This window comes from Charadrius vociferus, unplaced genomic scaffold, assembly GCF_000708025.1.
Source record: "Charadrius vociferus isolate BGI_N301 unplaced genomic scaffold, ASM70802v2 scaffold431, whole genome shotgun sequence".
NCBI classification, from domain to species: domain Eukaryota; kingdom Metazoa; phylum Chordata; class Aves; order Charadriiformes; family Charadriidae; genus Charadrius; species Charadrius vociferus.
The window spans coordinates 167,800-186,511 of NW_009646943.1; the positions used below are offsets into that span (position 1 = coordinate 167,800).

Consider the following 18,712-nt stretch of genomic DNA (forward strand, 5'->3'; position numbering starts at 1 on the left):
ATCCTTCACAATTTTGAGGGGCTTTTAATGAAAGAAAAGTTTTGGGAATATTAGTGTTATTTCCAAAGTGTTTGAGTGGTTCCCTAACTGCCTTTGAATACACATACAAAGAAAATGATGGCAGTATTCAAGCTGCAGGTGGAAATGGCTTCTGTGCTGGAGCACGGAAACTTTCAGCAATTTCCTGTGATGGAAATAACTGAGCAAACATGTCCATTTTTGTGTAACTGTCATCTTCTCTCTGTGCATTCCCCCTTTCTCTTACTTGTTGTCTTCCCCATCCCTTCAGCTTATGTTCATGTTCTCTTTGGTGTCTTCTAACCTCCGCGGAGTTGGAATCATGTCCTGGGTATGTTGTACAAAGAACCTTTTGTACTTTAGGTACATGTAAAAGGACTAGAGTTAGACAGCCAAAGTTTTGGACAGGAGGCAATGCAGCTGTCTGTGTCCCTCTGAACAAAGAACATAAGGATATGAATCAAGACATTTAAATGAGGCCAGTTAGTATTGTCATAAAGTTCTTCTAATGTTAACCAGCTGTTATAGGCTTGTTCTCATTCTTTAGTAGATTACATGCCTCTTACTTCGCTGGAAGTCAGCGTGCTCTATTTCTGTATGCATAGCAGACAATTATATAATAAAACAGGTCTTTAGTTTCATGTGTATACAATTATGAGAAAGCAGTAGCTCCTCAAAGAAGGCAATTTTGGCATCATTCATAAAGAGTGTTTTCAAATGCAGAGTATGGAGTATGTTGAGTGAAAAATGTAAACACGTATGGATATATGTGAAAATAGTACATGAGTGAAAGAGGATAGGAGAAACATGAACAAGGGAAATGGAATAAAAAACATCTTGCAAATGACTTGACAAGACCACATCAAAACAGCTGTAAAGCTGAGTAAACTCCAAAGCCCAGTGGCATGCACAAATATGAGGAGAATTTTAGTGTTCCTGAAAGACAGGGACCTGTCTGTGTGGGTCACTGAAAGCACTTGGATGCTGTACGTTAAAATGATTTTCTTTTTTCCTGTGCTTTTATGTAAAAAATAATTTGTCTCAGTGAGAGAAATCTGGTGGCTCTCATTCTTTTATGATGGAAGTAACTTTCTCATTGACCCTGGGACTGTGTCCAATAAGCAATCATGTCTTAAATAACTGATAGTACTGCATTTTGATTGCAATTATTCCCATCTAATACAGTTTGTTTTATTGTGTTTTTCAGGTTTGATAGCTACACTGGATTGTGGTGTCCTCTAAATTGCAGCACTGAAAATAATGGCAACAGAATGTATAAAAAACTGCTGTAAATGGTGTTTCTGCGTGGAAAAAGAAAAAAATGATCGTGAGTTCTGACATAATGACATTGACTAAGGGTTTTGCTGTTCTGGCTTCATTAATGATATTTCCCATTAATAAAATGACTATGTCACCCCTGATAAACTTGAATTCTTTTACAACATCCAAAATTCTTTCCATACCTCCACTTGGAGATTGAACACATGCTTGTTCGTGTTATGAATTGGAACTGAAAAATAACACTTGTCTGAAGTCTGCTCCCTGCAGCCTGGAATGCTGTCCAAAAAAGCCAACTTTTTTACCCAAGGTTGTGTAAAGGTCTTGTCTCTTTTAAACTCTAAGAGTCAACACCTTTTTATTATTTTTTTTTAAACTCCCTGTGGATTTGCTGTTAGGATTTTCTTTGGTGTCTTAGTTTGAAGAAGTCTTCTGTGATACAAGTGTATGTCTTGTAAAAATTCAGTTAAGAGCAAGGTAGCTACAAATATAGAAGCTTGGGCAACAAAGAGTTTGGATCAGTACAGGTGTCATGAGGATGAATGTCTTTTCCAGGTGCTAGTCCTGAATAGTGGTAAAACTGAATACTAGCAGCCGTTACGTAATGTATCAAGCACAGATCCTCTTAAATGAAAGAGAGCTGTTCATAGTATTGTTCAAAACTTAATGCACATATGGACTGTCTGTTTTTCTTGCTCTTTATTTTTAGCAGTTTCCATGGTGCAGGAATCTGAAGCAGTAGCCGCAAGCAAGCCGACTATTGTAGAGAAGCCTCCATTGTCTTCTGTGTCAGTGAAGCGTCAAGTTGGCTGTTCAGAGGATTATCTGCTTTCTAAACTGCCCCTGGATGGTCAGGAGGTACCATTTGTGGTCCCTCCATTCAAATTGGCTTATGTACAGCCAAAGAACCTTCCTAGTATCTCACATGCTGGGGGAATTCAAGGTAAAACATCAACGGCATTGCTGAAATGGTTGTTTAGTTTCTGCTACTCCTTGAAAGTTGTCAAGTATTCCTACTGAAAACATATGTTTGCAGAACTTTTCTAGAAGCCTGGTCTTGTCTCTTTTCATTCAGAGAAGTTTTGGGAAGGATGTCATCCCACTATGAATCTCTGTGATGTTGCATGAATAAAACTGAAAGGGAGGATTGCACACCAGTGCTCATACTCAAAGTAATGGAAGACACTTAAAGGAAATGGGAGCTTTAGTAAAGAATTTATTGGAGGCAAGGAAAGACCTAACACATCCCCAGCGGCCCCATCACTCAAATAAAGAAGGAGGGTGGTCTGGCTTTCACGTTTAATGTACTGATATGTTTTAACATACTAACACATCTTCCTTTTCAAATTTTGCCAATAGATAGCATGTGCTACTACATGGCAGAATTTTTTCCCCTACTGTTTCCTGCTCTTTGGGAGGCTGGGGGTCACAGGTCTCAGTGGTATAAGGTTGCACGTGAAACTATGTTTCTTTGCTTCACAACAGTCTTGTGCTTCAACCTCTGCCAGTTAGTCCCATTCTCAGACTGCGAAAATCATCTACATGCAATTTAGGCACAGTGGCATTTTAAAAGAATAGGAGCCTGGCCCAGTAACATGAGTTACAGGGCATATGCTATGGCTAGGCTCTTGGTCCTGCCAACAGATGCCTAGAATTAGGTAAGGGAAGATTCTGGCACAGGTGCATATCTGAATGATTGTTTTCTCTAGAGTTGCTTTGCTTCGAGGATGGGATTAGCTGATAATATGGTTTTAGTCCCATGTGACTGTATTTCTTTTCTGAGGGTGGAAACCCGAATAACGGAAAAAAGTCAACCACGTGTTGCATAATAACTAATGCAGAACAACCTAACCTTTTTGTGTTTGTGTGGTTTTACTCCCACCCTTCTCTCTTCTCCCCCGGTCCTTGCTGTTGTTTCTTTTCTCCTCCTGCGTGCCTGTTACCAAACTTCCTCCTCACCAGCTCCTGCTAGTAACACTGGCACTAGAGCCAAGCTGATCAGCCTAGCAGAGTTTTTCGGTATAGATTGGCCATTCTGTGCCTGATCTTTTTAGTGGACTATACTTGTGATGTTTGCCTCACCAGACGTGGACTGGCAACCTAATAGTTGGAGATAGAACATGTGAGCTCCTCCTCATCTCTGAGGCTCATCTCCTTTAGCGTCCGCCCTTCCCTGCTAGTTCAGTAACTAGTTCCTGTAAGTCCATACTTGAACAAGGTACGGAAATGCAAGACATGCTCCTGCTAATTCCCTTTCTCACTGGGTCTGGCCTCAGGCTCTGGCTTGCTTTATCCTATCTCATCCTCAAGACCCTATACAGAGACATCCATCAAGGACTCTGAGGCACAAATGTTCTCAACAGAGAAGGAAAATGTGACTAACAAACTTTTGATAAATGTTTTCTGTGTTCATGTGGTTCTACACAGTCTTATCAGTCAGTGACTTATAAACCAGTGACTTCTTTTCGTTGGGAATTCTGCTTCATCAGCATTTCTGAAGGACCTGGTGAACAGAGTGGCCCTTAGGCTATAAAGCCAGTAGATCTTCTGGCAGGATGATCTGACTCTTCATAATTGTCTCTCTTGAGCAAATATTTTAAATTCTTGAACAAATATTTGAAAAGTGGCTCTTATGTTAAGTAGATGACTTCCATTTCTCTTTCCAAATATAAATACTTATTTTTTTTTTAAAATACAGCTTTTTAAGCCGCATTAAAGTTGTGTTTAAAAATGCAAAGTTTACTTTTTAGGGAGATTTACATCTCCCTACATAAATACAGTGAAGTGTGCTGTCATGCCTTCTTCACATTAGCCAAAGCACCAGCATATTCAAAAAAATGCATCTAGAGTATTTGCTTCCTAGACCGTTGTTAAATATCTGTAGAAGTCCAAGTTCTGCTCTCAGTTCCACTCCATTTTCTGTGCATGTCTGACCGTTTTCCTTTAGTGAAACAGGACGTGCTCAGTGTTAGCTCTTGGCATCCCTTCTGAAAGCAATTAAGTTCTGGCAGCCTTTCTCTTCAGTCTCACTGCAGCGTGTCTCATGCTCTCACAGAAGTAAGCTAGCAGGAAGAAGTGCGCTCCTGGTCTGGAACACTGGCTTTCCGTCATCTGCTGTGTATCAGTTCGTTACGGCCTCACTTCAAGTGTTCATCCTAATTTACGTCATGCTCAAGCCCGTTTTACTTGAATTCTTGCTCTATCATCCCTCGTGTTCCATCTCTCTGTTTCAGTTATTCTTTTTTACTTACTCTACTAACACTTGGAAGAAAGGATTTTACAGCAATAATAGTTTGCTTCTTCTGGTGTGACACACTTGCAGAATTGAGGGCACTTTATAATGGGGTAATGAACTTTTTTAACAGATAGGTTGACATCCAGGGAGGTAAAGTGAAGTAAGCAAATGTCAGAGCTTGGCAGAGTCCAGGTCACCCCATCCCCATTCTCTACTGTACTGTTACGTATGACTTATTTTCACTCCAGACAGACAAAATGAAGCAATACAGCAGTGTTCTTTACTGTTCTGCTGACCAAGACATGCATGTTTTTTCTGAAATTATTATGAATAAGGGAAAGAAAAATAGGGCAGCTGTGCTGTAATGGGCTGAGTAAAGGGCTGGGATTCAAGCATTCTCAGATCTGTCTACTTGTGCTTCAGCCAACAATTCAAGTCATTTTGGACCACTGATTTTAGCATTGACAGACTTCCTAAGGAAACTGGATGACAAGGAGGCTGCAGGCACAAGTTGCCTTACTTTTCAAACAAAACCCTCCTGAAGGGCTGGGGGTCTGTTAGCCGAGTGAGAATGTCTTGGGGGTAGGTAGCCAAATAAGTCAGAGGTTTTCTGTACATATGGCCCTACTTTTCCTGTTAATGTCTGTCTTGCTGTCTGTCTTTGGAGCCTTCTGTATTTTAACTAGTTAGGCACTTATTGTGGAACTCCAAGACAGGTTATGCGTAGCTTCTTATGGCCAATTTAATTCCAGTGTTTGCTAGCACACTGTGGAAATCTGACATAATGTGTATGTGTGTTTTCTTTACTTTTGCTTTTTTTTTTTTTCCCTTTTCCTGAAGCAGATAATGTTGAAATATTTTGTCCTTTGCCCTGAAGGCACTCTGCCTGCCTTATGAAGCCAGGCAGCATGTGTTATGTCTGGAACTCTTGTATTTGATGTTTACTTGTGCTCTGCAGAATCTGCCAGAGCCTCATTCGGTGACCGGAAAGCAGAACTGCACGGCGTGTACCAATGGCCCCGCTATGACGTGTACAACCCATTCTATTTGGAGCATCGAGTTTCGCCAGATCTGATTAGGCGCTTCCAAACAAAATCAGATAATAGGAAATTATATGGATCAGGTGAGAAGGACCACATCCTTACTTTTCTGTCTTCCTTCCTTTCCCAAGGCTTATAGGTAAGAGAAAAAAAGCCGTTATTTTACAGAAGATGTGTTTGATTATAGCAGTTCCCAAACTCGTGTTTATGCTACAGACACTTCTTGGTTGGTAGATTGATCTGTGGAGCCAGCTCTGCTTGATGTGCAGCTGCACTGTTACCTTCTGTCTTTTGGGGGCTTAACAAGGCTTGCACGCATCACACGAAGGTAGACAAACTGGCAAAGCAAGCTAGTGTTGCTGCCTCTGATCCAAACCAGAATGCAGTACTGGAGAGTCCAGCTGCCAGTAACAGGAGCGAGGGAGACAGAAAAAGGAGGTCAGGCAGTATGTTGCGTGGAGGAATGCCTGAGGAGTATCTATATGGGGAGAGGAACGAGCACCAAAAAACATTCAGGAACAGATGATAAGAACAGGGAAGTGATGCTACGTGCCAGCTTTTTTTTGTAGTTTGCTTTTGAAGATGCAGAAATGTCCCTACTTCTCATTGTGTAAGTGTTTTTAAGAACGGGGAAGGGCTGTGAGATAGTAAAAGTTTAGATAGAAAGTGTTTGGCTACCTACATAAATATTTTCTTCTGTGCCCTTCATTGGTATATGTATCCTATAATGAATGCTGTTTAGAGTAAAGTATATGACTAAGTGTTGCTCGCTGTAAGCGATTGCTAAGGCAAACGCATTCAGAAAACTCATGCATTTGAAGAAATGGACACATCTCTCTATCGAACCAGAAGCTGGCAACAGCATGCATTTTTAAAGATGTTTTATTTAGAGTGGTATAGCATGCTTATTTTACAGCTGGGGGAAATGTCTCAGACTGTCCTGTTTTAAAAATAATTCCAAATCACCATAGAGACTACATGAAAAGACTACTCCATGTATTTTTTTTAAGAGAACAAAACAAACTTAGAATTTTAGCAGCCTTTAAGGCATATGGTTTTGCTAGGCTTTGTAAGCACCTGTGGTGGGAGCCAAATGGATTTTATAAAACTATCGTGAAGATCTTCCCTTCAGTTCATCATCTCTTTTTCCATTTTTCTTCAAGCTAAGTAAACACTTCACTAGTTTTGTCTTAGTAAGCTTAAACACAAGAAAGGTCACTTAGAAGTCTACTCTAGACACACTTAAAATGCCTTCTTCCTCCAGAGTTTTTTTGACAGCTGTTTAAAAAGCTAGATGATTCTCTTCCATGTGCATCTATAGACTATCTAAGCAAAACTCTAACACTTTTTTATTGCAGCAAGTGCTATGATACTTTTCACGTGTGTGGGCTAAGAGCAACAGAATGTGTTTATTTGGAAGGTATGAAATGAAATTCATGAATTTTCATGTGAAGTCCCTCCTCTTCATTTAAAAAAAAACCCCACAACCCAACAACAAACAAACTGAAAAATAAATTCATTAATATTTTTCTAAAATTCTAGTTATTACTGGTAAACAACATATGTTTATGGTTAAATTGGTTTTTCCGTTTTTATATTTTACACACAGCTTTCTCAGTGTAAGAATAGTCATTTTTTTCCATTAAAAATTTAAGTTTTTTAAAAAGGCACATCTTTTCTGCCCATGTTCTTTGAAAACTTTAACGAGCTTTACTAGAAACAGCAGATCATACTGTTTTTAAAGGGTTTCGGTGATTTGTAACCTGTAGGCTCAAGTGGATGTTTCCCAGTAGTTTGTGAAAGTCATGAGTAGTGAATATAGAATTAATTTCCATAACCATAATCAGTTTCAAATGAAATAACGAGCTGGTCTCTCCTATTTGCTCTCATATCAAACAAGGTTTCTAGGTCTCGTATGATATTATAATGCTATTTCTACACCCGATTCAGTGAAAAACTTGGCCCTTTTGTGTCATGCACAAGAGAGAATTTGGAACTCATGCCAGACATACATCATTTCATTAAATTTTATCTAAACGATGTTGTTACTTTCCTTTCCCTCCCATGGGTTGTCAAAACTTGTTCTCTTTTTCTTCCTGGGGAAAAGAAAGAATTATTCTTTATTATCACATCTCACAATAAGTATAATTGATTATTTCTTTTGATAGCATTAAAAGGGAAATAAATTTTCAGTAATAAGTGATGTAATTCTATTAAGCTATGGTCAGTGAATTGTCATGGAAGTCTTCTGAAATACCATAACACAGCATTGCAACAAAAAGCAATTAGTTGCATCAGATAGTACTAGAAGTTAAACCATACTGCTTTCATTCATTTCAGTATGGGTCAGTTTTGAAGTTGGGAGGCTTTAAAAACCTCTTGAACATCACTGGAGTCAGCAAAGATTCCTGAAACAGTAGCATTAGTTCAGCTCTCATTTTCTACTGATGCTCATAATATGCATAGACAATGTGCTTTAGCTCTGTATTGCTTTGAGGTCAAAAGAAAACTGATAGGGCCTACTTAACCACCTCCAACTGCTGAGAAAAATACCCTTCTATAAAATAAAGATCTTGCTTTTGTGTTGTAACGAGGACATGTCATCTTAGAGTTACGACTCACTTTGTCTGAGATCTAGTAAGGGTGCAGAGTATGGTGCTTTGACATTGTGATCAGTAAAGCCAGAGAGATGAGGCCACATTTAGCAGGCAGCATGTTTTTGCCACTGAGATCTTTGTATGTAAATGTAAAAAAGGAGACAAGTTCTCGCTGACTAGATTTACAGACAAGGCTTTTCTGTATTTCTAAAGCATCTACTAAAAAAAACCATTTCTCTTGAGGAAATAACTTTGAGGCAGGCTCCACATTCTGCCAGTGCTACCAGTGTGACCAAGTAAGTTTGAACTACTTCAAAGATGGAATTGATTACGATATTTTAACGGCTTGTTCTATCCATTTTGTTGTTTCAGGGGTGTGTTTTGAGGGAGGGAGGTGGAGAAAGGTGCTGATGTCCTTCCTTAGATGTTATTTAGCTAGGTTTCAATTCTACCACAGGTCTACTGAAATTTAAAAAAAGCTTCTTAATTTTTTTTTTCTAGCAATGATGCTTACATGATCTATATTGTTCTCGTTGTCTTTTTAGTTAGTGATTTAAGACCTAGTGCGTTGCCTGGATCACTTGATGTAAGCCGTTCAATGTTTGATCTCAGAAGCCCACCCCGATTCATGAAGGTGAGCTCCCCTTGTAACTTAGGTTCTACTGAAAACTCAGCTTACTTGGTGGATCTGTTCCTGTTGCATTGTGTTTTCAAAGTAAACACCAAAGGGCATTGTACTATGTGTGGGAAGGGCTAGAGGGAAAAGTTCAACATCTTGACCAACTTTAAGAGGCTCTTTCCTGATGTCTTCTCTGGCTACTGCTGTTGTGGCCCAGTGGGACTGTTGAGAAACCTGAGTGGGCTGTACCTAAAGGGGGCCTGCAGGAGAGGTGGGGAAGGACTTTTTACAAGGGCATGTAGTGATAGGACGAGGGGGAATGGCTATAAACTGGAAGAGGGCAGGTTTAGATTAAACATTAGGAAGAAGTTTTTCACTGTAAGGGTGGTGAGGCACTGGCACAGGTTGCCCAGAGAGGTTGTTGAGGCCCCATCCCTGAAGGTGTTTAAGGCCAGGCTGGACGTGTCCTTGGGCAACCTGGTCTGGTGGGAGGTGGCCCTGTCTATGGCAGGGGGTTGGAGCTCGATGATCTTCAAGGTCCTTTCCAACCTAAACCATTCCATGATTCTATGTTAGGCAGGGCAAGACAGACAAGAGGGTGTGGTTCATCATCTTGTGGTTTCTCTCACCAGTTGAAAAGTGGAACACTAGAAGTTTCCATTGATTTAAAAACCACTGCTTTTTTTGTTTTTTCCCCAAATAATCATCTTTTACATAGAAATGAAGTTGCATTTATATCAGCAAGAAAAAGAATCCATACTGGCCGTACATGTCCTGTATTAGCTCTTTGCGTCAAAGTAATAATTCCATGCTGCTGGATCAAGAGATTAGTAGGGAACAAGACAATAATTTGAAATTGGATGTTGTTTTGTTTTCATCATGTCTTGTCTGATGGTAGAATCTCTCTGGCTTTTTGCATCTGTTGCTCTGAATGAAGTGACTTCTTTTGTTTTTCCCCCAGAGATATGATTCATTTTCCAGTGTACCTAGCAGTACCTCTTCCAGGAAGGATTCACAAGGCAGTAACAGGAGTCTAGGTAATGTTTTGTTTGTTTACCTTGTAATGAAATGAAATTTCCCTTTGGACCTGAAACATTAAGCGGTCTCTACTGTTGATGATTTCATTATTTTTAATTATATATTAATTATAATCATATTAGCAAGTCACTTTGGAGCTTACTTTGCAATTTGAAATTAAGGGGTTTGGACTTGCGCTTTCCTGTTGTCAAGAGATTAAGAAAATGAGCCTTTGAGGAGTTCTCATGCTTTTGAAAAATTCATCCCTGGATTTACTACCCCAGTGAACTAGGAAATTACAGATGTTCTGTTAGGACAGAATGCAGCACCTCGGTCACAGCTGTACTCCTTCTTTATTAATCAGTATTTTTCTGTGGGAAGTGCCTGGAATCCAATACCCATATTACACTGAGAATTAGGCAGGAATATTGCACACAAATCTAGTATCCTTATTTATGAAAGAATGCTGAAGAAGTGGAGATACTGCAAAATAAACTCTCAAAAATGAATCAAGTGCCCACGCAAGTCACCCTGCTGGAAGTCAGAATTTTACCCAGTCTCCTCAAAAAAAAGACTGGGGAGCAATGACCTGGTTTCAGTCTTGAAAGACAAACGCTGGATGTTAAATGGCTCTTCTGACTTGGAGAAGAGCATAATAGTAAAATGTTTATTATGCTGGAACTGAAACCTGAGAAAGATAAAAAGCAGGCCAATTTATAAACTTAACAGTGAAAGTGATTAAGGGAGGTGATAGGTTATAAATGTGTTCTGGGTGTCTCAGGCACGTGCGTTTTTCCTTTCTATAAGTTGTCCGAGTACAAAACAAGTTGTACAGTAGAGGTAACTTGAGGTAAATGTGAAGCCTTTTAGTTATGCAGAAGGTCAGGCTACAGGACTTCATGAATATTTTGTACTTAAAATGTAGGTGTTAAGATATTTCAAACTTATTTTGAGACAAGTTTTCAAAGGTGGGCAGTCCACCAACTAATGAGTTCCCTTATTCTTGGAATGAACTTTTAAGTTACTGCATTACTTCTAAAAACATTCATTGGCTTTTTTCCATAGATACTATTACATTATCAGGTGATGAACGAGACTTTGGAAGACTGAATGTGAAGTTGTGTTATGTTTCTTCTGTAGAACAGATTTGGATCACAGTTTTACATGTAAGCAAATACGAATAACTCCATTATTTACTCGAGTGGCTATTTTACTATACTTGTAAACTTGTGTTTACTATACTTGTATACTTGTGTTAATTCTCATTAAATTTGGCTCTCTTACTTTAAGGAATATTTTTGGGAGAAAAAGAAAGCTACTAAGTATTAACATAAATAAAGTTCAGTCAAATGTAGTACTGGGCTTCATTCAAAGTATCTTCCTCTCCTTTTTTCCCCTCGTTGCAATCTCTGTCAATCTCTACTGCAGTCAATAATAAAAAGTAGTATGTAACTCTTTGTTACTATACACATGTTCTGATTCTGGAACGAGGAACTGTTCAGCATAGATACGAAAGCCGAGCTGGTCATAGGCTGGTCCTGCTGTGGAAATTTTCCTGTGGAAATTTGGAGGCAGCAAATTGGAGCAGCTTTGAGGGCAGCGTTTAACTGCCTTTAAATCTAACCGTTCCTTCAGGGCAGAACCATGATAGCACTTTGAGGGCATGTAGGTTCTTGTGGCTTTTTTTGTTAGCAAATGTGATACTGTTATGCTGTCTGGTTTGTACACTTCCAGGAACTGTGAATAATTTTTAGGCAATGGAACTTTGAGTAGTCAGAAACCTCATAACTACATCAAGTGATAAAAACTACGTAAGGGATTTCATGATTTATCTGTTGTCAAATTGCCACATAGTGAAATCATTAAAATCTACCAAATAACTTTTTACCCTCTGGTTGTGAAAATGAATTATTAAATGATCTGAAGTGACACAGTCATTACACTGGCTCTGATTTATATTCAATATCACAGAAATTATGCATAATTCTAGAACAGTGTAGAAGAGACTGTTTCTAAGTTGTCTAAAGGCCAGAGTCTTATATTGTCTAAACTGACTGTGTTTTCAATGTTGCAGTGCAAAGACCTGAGCTGGCCTTCTAGCTGTGGGGAAAATCCTCGTATCCACGTAAAGGGAATTCTCACGCTGCCCAAACCAGTGCATTTCAAATCTTCTGCCAAGGAAGGGTGCAGTGTAAGTAGAAGCAGGGAAAACACCAAGGAATCTATTTCCCCAAAAAAATAAAAATGAAATGTAAATGGATTTTTAAAATGGGCCAAACATTCGCTCCTATGCCATGTTTGCTGTGGTAGTTGCTTAGGTTTGGGTTTTTCCCCCCCTCGACTTCTCAAAATCGTACTAAAAGCCTTGTTCCACTTCCTCCCCGTGTCCCCTCTTGCATTGGACTGTTGCCCTCTTTTTCTCCCAAATCTGCAGGACAGATACACTCACAGGGGACTGAACCATGAGCTGCTGGCCTTGGCAACTCAGTGGTGGGGGACTGGGGGAAGACTGGGCATACCTGTAGGTGCACATTCACCCCAGGGAAGGTAGATGATGTACTGCCTCTAACTTAGGGCAGCAGACAAAGTTCATATTTCCTCTCTACAGAAAGTAGTAAGAATTGGTTGCATGGGACAAGACTCCTGATCGTGGCAGTAAAGGAATATTAAGGGGGCAATAGGACCAGGAAGCCTTGGTTTCTAGCTTTCAGGCTTGGTATGCCTTTCTTACAATGGTGATGTTACCTCTCTGTTTTTCTTTCTAGGACATTGAATTTATGGAAACTTTTGTATTTGCTATTAAACTGCAAAGCCTGCAGGCTGTCAGATTGGTATTTAAAATCCAGACGCAGACTCCCAGGAAAAAAACAATTGGAGAGTGCTCCTTGGCACTGCGGGAGCTCAGCTCAGAGGAGTCAAGTCATTGGCTGGATATATCTCCTCCTTCCAAAGCACCTGTAAGTGCCAATATTGCAAAAGTATGTTGTTATATCACCTAGAAAGAGTTGCTGGAAATGAAAGTAAAATAAATTCAGTGCTAATTCAATGCTAACAACAAACAAGGCAGGGGGGTTGGAGCTCAATGATCTTCAAGGTCCTTTCCAACCTAAACCATTCTATGATTCTTTTTTTTTTTCTTTCTTTCCACTTTCTTGGGGAAAGGCACTTTGGGGGGAAAAAATGCAGACTTTTGAACTCTGCACATAGCTGTTCTAGTCATAAGCTGCCACTGTTTCTGGGAAAAGAGCTAGAGCATGCTCTTCGACACCATGGCCTGCAGCTTGAGGGAGGGGCATTCCGGGGAAGTTTTCAGCAAAAACACGGGGTAATTGCCTTTTCCGACCAAAAAAGCATTGGAAGATCCTTAGGACTCGCAGCAAGAGCTCAGACCAAATGGAATCTGCTTCTGTTACGGAAAAAAAGTGCTAAGATCTTCAGTGGCTTGAAACTGCAGAGATAGCTATATAGCGTTCAGATTGCACGCTGTGAAGTAATAATTCAGACAGTTCATTTCCATTAGTGTAAGAAGAAGCAGGTGGTTTTCACAGTGGGATTTCCTTTCCCCACACCTTCGCTTTGTTTGTTTCTTTTACAGATTGTGTCTAGACATTTATATTTTCAGCAAATTAAACCTGAATAAGCAATTCAAAGGCAAGTTTTATCTAAGTGTGTCTGAGTAATAGAAGTGATACTCTTGATTTCTAACATGTTACACTTGACATTTTTTAGATCTAACAAGAATAACCATGTTGCTTCAAAAGCAGTAAGAATAAGTGAAAGAGGAAGCTGTTTTAGAAACTGCTTCATCCCAATGTAAATTCCTGAATCATCTCCTAGTTTCTCTCTCTCTGTGTTGGCTTTCCTCACCATTACATCCAAGAGCCCTCCAGACACTGCAGGAATTCATCCCTGCGCTATCCTGTGAGGCAGCAAACTACCCTACTTGCCAATAGAGAGCCAAAGCTCAGAGACGATAAGTGGCTTCCTCTCAGGGTTACACAGAAATTTGGTGGCTGAGCTGTGAAGAGAATTTGGATCTCTTTGAGGAACTGGAGCCTGACTTCTCTTTCTCTGACCTGTGGCGCTCTTGCTTGGTGCATTTTGCTTCACTGACATGCGTTAGGACTTGAAGGGAACCAGGACTAGCAGAGTCCTTTTGAATGGAGGTTGTCAAGAAAGCTGGGACTCCACTAGCGTTCTCCTGCTGTTCCTACAGCGTCCAGAGTACGTTAGCATCTGACAGGGGAGTAATGAGTATGCCTCAACACAACTTTGCCACTAGAAAAAATTCTAAAATAAAAATTCAGACTGGCGATCTCAGTACATTCAGAGTGTGTGTGTGTGGGGGGGTGTATGTGTGTATGCCTGTAAAACACAAGTACTTCCATAACATAGGAAACCCCACAGCATTCAGTCACCCTAAACATTCATGACATGAAGTTATGGGGCCTTTTGTCTATGGAAAGCATTGCTTATATCTCCATATATCAAAATTCAAAAGTGTGGGAGGAGAACTCCAAAGGTTTTTGTGTTAGTGGAGCATACCTGGTCTCTCACCTCCACACCCAAGTTTAGTAGAGCTACAGCTGCTGTCTGGTTTTCCCTGTATGTGTCTGCTCCTACCATTGAGGAATCTTTCCCAGGTGAAAACTAAGGAATCATTTATTTGCCCGGTATTTCTGGCTGCAGCCCACGAGGGCCAGATGTGTGCTGCACATAAGCAGTCCTTCAGCAGAGCACATGTACTGCAGCTATGACAAGTGCAAGACGCACTTACTTTCTGTGCATCTGCAGGTTGTGTATACAACACATGCTTATATTTCTGTCCAGGAAATCCCAGATAGAAATGTGGGAGCCCAACATATGACAGAATTTCTGTGTTTCCTGAGTTTAGAAGCAACTTAATCCAGATGTTATGGCAACATTCTTCTGCTTGTAGGTGTGCCATGCAGAGCTTCAAGTAGGAACTTGTTTTCAAGCAGTAAACAGGAGGATTCAGTTACAGATTCTTGAAGCACAAAACCTTCCAGTTTCATCTACGCCGCTGTCTTCAAGTAAGTTACATCAGCTGTCTCATGCCTCCTGTCTAAAAGCATTTGTAACAGGTAAATTGCTGCTCAAATGGGTTGGCAATTCAGAACATTCCTTACAAACCTCAGACTAACATATTGTGCAGTAGATTTCCATTGCCAAGGCTTGTTTCCACAGATGTCTTACTTGATTACTTTTTGTTTGGTTTGAAGCTATGTGTTTATGTATTTTGGAAGATTTTTATCCCAATATTAATCCTGACATACGAAAGCATTAGCTTGCACTTGCTGTTTGGATACTGTGTTAATCAATTCAATATTATTGAATATATTCTGTGTGACTAGTCAGGAAAGCTATTGTACAGTTCTTTTGGCCAGACTTTTGGGAAATTGTTGCAATTTGAACCATACATGTGGATCTCGTCAGTTCCTTTTTGGGTGTGTTTGGGAGTAACCCTTTGTGTGCTATGCCTTTTTCCCTCCCTTTTGTGCTAGATTTCTTTGTGAAAGTTGGAATGGTTAGTACCGAAGGGATGATCTATAAGAAGAAGACTCGTCTTCTGAAGTCCACTAATGGCCAAGTGAAGTGGGGAGAAATGATGATTTTTCCAGTTAGTCAAGCGGAACAAGGAATTGGCTTTCTCATCAAGCTCTACAGCAGAAGCTCAGTGAGAAGAAAACACTTCCTAGGGCAGGTTGGTTTCTGCTAACTAGCACAATATCCTTTACTTAAAATCCAGTTCCACAAGTTTCTTGGTATGAGTTTTAAAATACTTTAAATAAGAAAAACAGTAAATTCTAATAAATTCTTCGGGATGTAACCCAAGCAAGAATAGTACTGGGCTCTTTAAACATACACTACCATCAGAATGGGAGTTGACATTTGATTTTTGTTTTAAAACAAAATCTTTAAGTCATTTTCGTGTGAGGTATTGCTGTGTGAAAGATTCCTTCCTACAGCCAGACATAGGATCGCCTCTAGGCTTTCTAGAGAAAGCAAACATAGCGCTCAGGGGAGATCCACAGCCTACAATGCACTGTACAGAAAGGGGGGTGTTGGCTTACCATACCCATACGCTTACAAACAGGTGCGTGTAAAAGAAAGTATCAACAGCTACAGTATCAGACTGCTTTCCTGGGTGGAACAATGCTGAAATCAGCACAATATTCTAAATATGTATGATCAAGTGATAACATAGGTGACCAAACACAAAATCATTTTTTCAGTTGAGTGCTCTTTTCTTCTCTCTCTGGCTTTTTGTAGCAGCTGGAACTTCAGTAGTACCTCTTTGAAAGCATTTGTGTGATCGTATTTATTTAACCACTGCAAAACTTGGTAGTCTGGTCTCTTTTTATTCTCTCTGTCCTCTCCCCCTGGTTGTCCTAATTTACCATCATCCCGTCCCTTCTTTCTCTCCTTTTGTTCTTGGTATAGTGAGCCATCACTGTTCTTAATTCTCTATGCTTTCCCTGACCCAGCTAGATTTAGCAGCAGAATTTTAATATATGCATAAATGAATAATATAAATTGATTTGGAGACCCCAACTGTAATGTCCCTCATCAGGTGAAGGACTGTGCTACCCTTAGGTACAGAAAATGGCATCGTCCCATTCTGGTGATGTTTCTTGTGCCTGCTGAAGACGTGCAGCTACAGGAGATGCTAATGTGCTGCAAAAATGATGTGCCAGCAAGAGTTATGTGAAGTTCCTCCATTCTTTGGAGCCTCATGTCACACATGTTCCATCTTTCTGTGATTCCTGTTAGTAGAATTGGATTTGGAAGAAAAAAATGTTCTTTTTAGTTGTGCTACCTTGGGGCGAAAATAACTGGGTATGATTTTGCAGTCACTTAGCAATATGTGAGGTCATCTCAATCTGATGATTTACATTTAATCATGGATCTTATTTTTAGAGGGAGGAAATGAGGTACTTGTGCTCCTCAGAGGTTATTTGGAAAAGGTTGTTTGAGCTCATGCAGGCAGACATTGCCACATAACACATGAAGACATAAAATATGGCTCAGGGAAAAATGTACTTTGAGCAATTGGCTGGGTAGCTGGAAAAAGATGGATATAGCTGGATCTATTAACTTTGTTCTTCAGAGAATGATGTTTAATTGGATGCTGTTCTAAGCAGACAACACTTAGATTAGGCTGCTTTTACAGGCATGTCTTTAATCATGAGCAAGATGTATATTGAATCTCTGTGGATGAAACATCAGCTGTCTGTGGTATTCTGCAAGACATTATTCTCACTTCTTGAGGACTCATGCCTCAGCGGTGTAGGCTAAATGTACTTCCTGGTGAAGGTTTCTGAGAAGTCTTAAAAAGACTCATTCTTGGAAGACTTGAGGAAATAGAGTCCTGTAAATAATGATACCTACTTACATAAGCAGAATTCTTTTGGCAATGGAAGCTGGTGATAATGTTCAGGGGGAAAATTTCCTATTTGTACCTCGTTTCCTCATTTAATGGCCACTATCCATTAATTGAATACTGAGTAGAAACGGACGCTTACTGCGTGACTATGTGTGGTACGGGCACGTTAGTAACTTCTGTGGAATGCAGGTTTGGCCCTGTCTGTTGGAGTGTGCAATTTTAAATGCTCATGAACAGGCTGGACAGGTAGCTTGGCATGCTAGCCGGCTTGCAGCCAACTGGAGTTTGAATGCATAGAGCCATCACTGGCCCTGACGAGCCCTTGACCCCAGCACGTGCATTTGAGTGGAGCAAGGAATGCTTGACTTAAAACATCTTATTAAGTAGAGAAACGTTAGCGTGTAGTGAGTTCTCTAAACTATTTGAGAGGCTAAATTTAAACGCAGACTCCCTGTGTTCCCAGCTGAAAGCCAAAATATGTTAGTCTTAACAGAACTGTATTTGTTGCTGTTATGCTTTGGTCGCAGTCTACACGTTGTATCTCGTTCTACGCTTCCATGGTATTTATTTGGATCTAATAAAGGCCGGGTCTCTGTGTTCTATCGGGTAAACTCAGTTTCATTTTTCTTTTTGTTTCTTACTGCAGATCTGGATAAGTTCTGATAGCAGCAACAGTGAAGCAGTAGAGCAGTGGAAAGATACGATTGCCAACCCTGAAAAAGTTGTTGTTAAATGGTACAGCATTGGTCCATCCTGAAGACTGGAGATGAAACTGAGGACTGATTTTTCTACAAAGATATTCCTACGCTGTTTAAAGTAGTATAAATAAAAAGAAAAATGTTGTCTACACAAGTTCTTCAGAAGTTCTCCACTGCATCGCACCTCCACAGTAACTGGGAAAATTCAGTTTCACCAAGAGAAATACTGGCTAAATATTATTAAGAGGAAGACTTAGGAACTGGGGAAAGTGCTCATTTGATTTTAAAAAATCCACCTTGAAAAATATACTTTTGCCCCTTTCAGGCTCCATAAGAGCACAGAAATCCAATTTCGGAAAGCAGCTTGAATCAGCATCGTCATCACTACTCACTGCTGTCATCCTCATCTGCAGTCTTGTCTTTGGCAGACTCCAAAGTCCATGGGAATCAGTCCGGTCAGTGGCTTGATCCCAGGTACTGCTGAGCCTCTGGGGTGGCGCCCGTGTTGACACCATTTGATCAGAGAAACGTGTGCCTGAGCAAGTGGGAAAGCTGTGGCAGTAGGAGAAGGCGTAAAGGGAAGTACACAATAAGGCAGGACCCGAAGGCTTTTCTCATCTCCATCTTTGATGAAGGGTTGTTCACTACCCTGACATGGCTGTAGCTTGGGTTCTCCCCAATCCTTCTCTCTAACCAGAGAGACTGAAAGATAGTAGTTTCTCTGACTAACTGTGATCTTTGCAAGTGGGGTCCTCCAGACTTGCTCTGTTCGGGTGAATTGTGTTTGGAATCAATGGAATAA

The 18,712-nt window shown here is 40.2% G+C and overlaps 1 protein-coding gene across 2 annotated transcripts; it reads left to right on the top strand.

The window, feature by feature from the left end:
* The first annotated feature begins 1,278 nt into the window (after window positions 1–1,278).
* TC2N (tandem C2 domains, nuclear) lies at window positions 1,279–18,062 on the top strand. Of its 2 annotated transcripts, XM_009895061.1 has the most exons (11): window positions 1,279–1,345; window positions 2,009–2,239; window positions 5,490–5,654; window positions 8,714–8,802; window positions 9,749–9,824; window positions 10,870–10,970; window positions 11,879–11,995; window positions 12,570–12,761; window positions 14,744–14,858; window positions 15,330–15,529; window positions 17,859–18,062. In XM_009895061.1, exons 1-11 carry the CDS (start codon window positions 1,279–1,281, stop codon window positions 17,967–17,969), a joined length of 1,464 nt encoding a protein of 487 aa, XP_009893363.1. In that variant the 3' UTR covers window positions 17,970–18,062. The 2 variants fall into 2 exon arrangements, with proteins under 2 accessions (XP_009893363.1, XP_009893364.1); XM_009895062.1 differs by lacking the exon at window positions 12,570–12,761 and having other exon boundaries at window positions 17,859–17,969.
* The last annotated feature ends 650 nt before the right edge of the window (window positions 18,063–18,712 follow it).

Coding starts and splice junctions, on each gene's coding strand:
- TC2N (XM_009895061.1), top strand. CDS start 1,279: ATGGCAACAGAATGTATAAAAAACTGCTGTAAATGGTGTTTCTGCGTG. Junction 8,803..9,748: donor GCCCACCCCGATTCATGAAG/GTGAGCTCCCCT, acceptor TTTTTCCCCCAG/AGATATGATTCATTTTCCAG. Junction 12,762..14,743: donor CTCCTCCTTCCAAAGCACCT/GTAAGTGCCAAT, acceptor TTCTGCTTGTAG/GTGTGCCATGCAGAGCTTCA.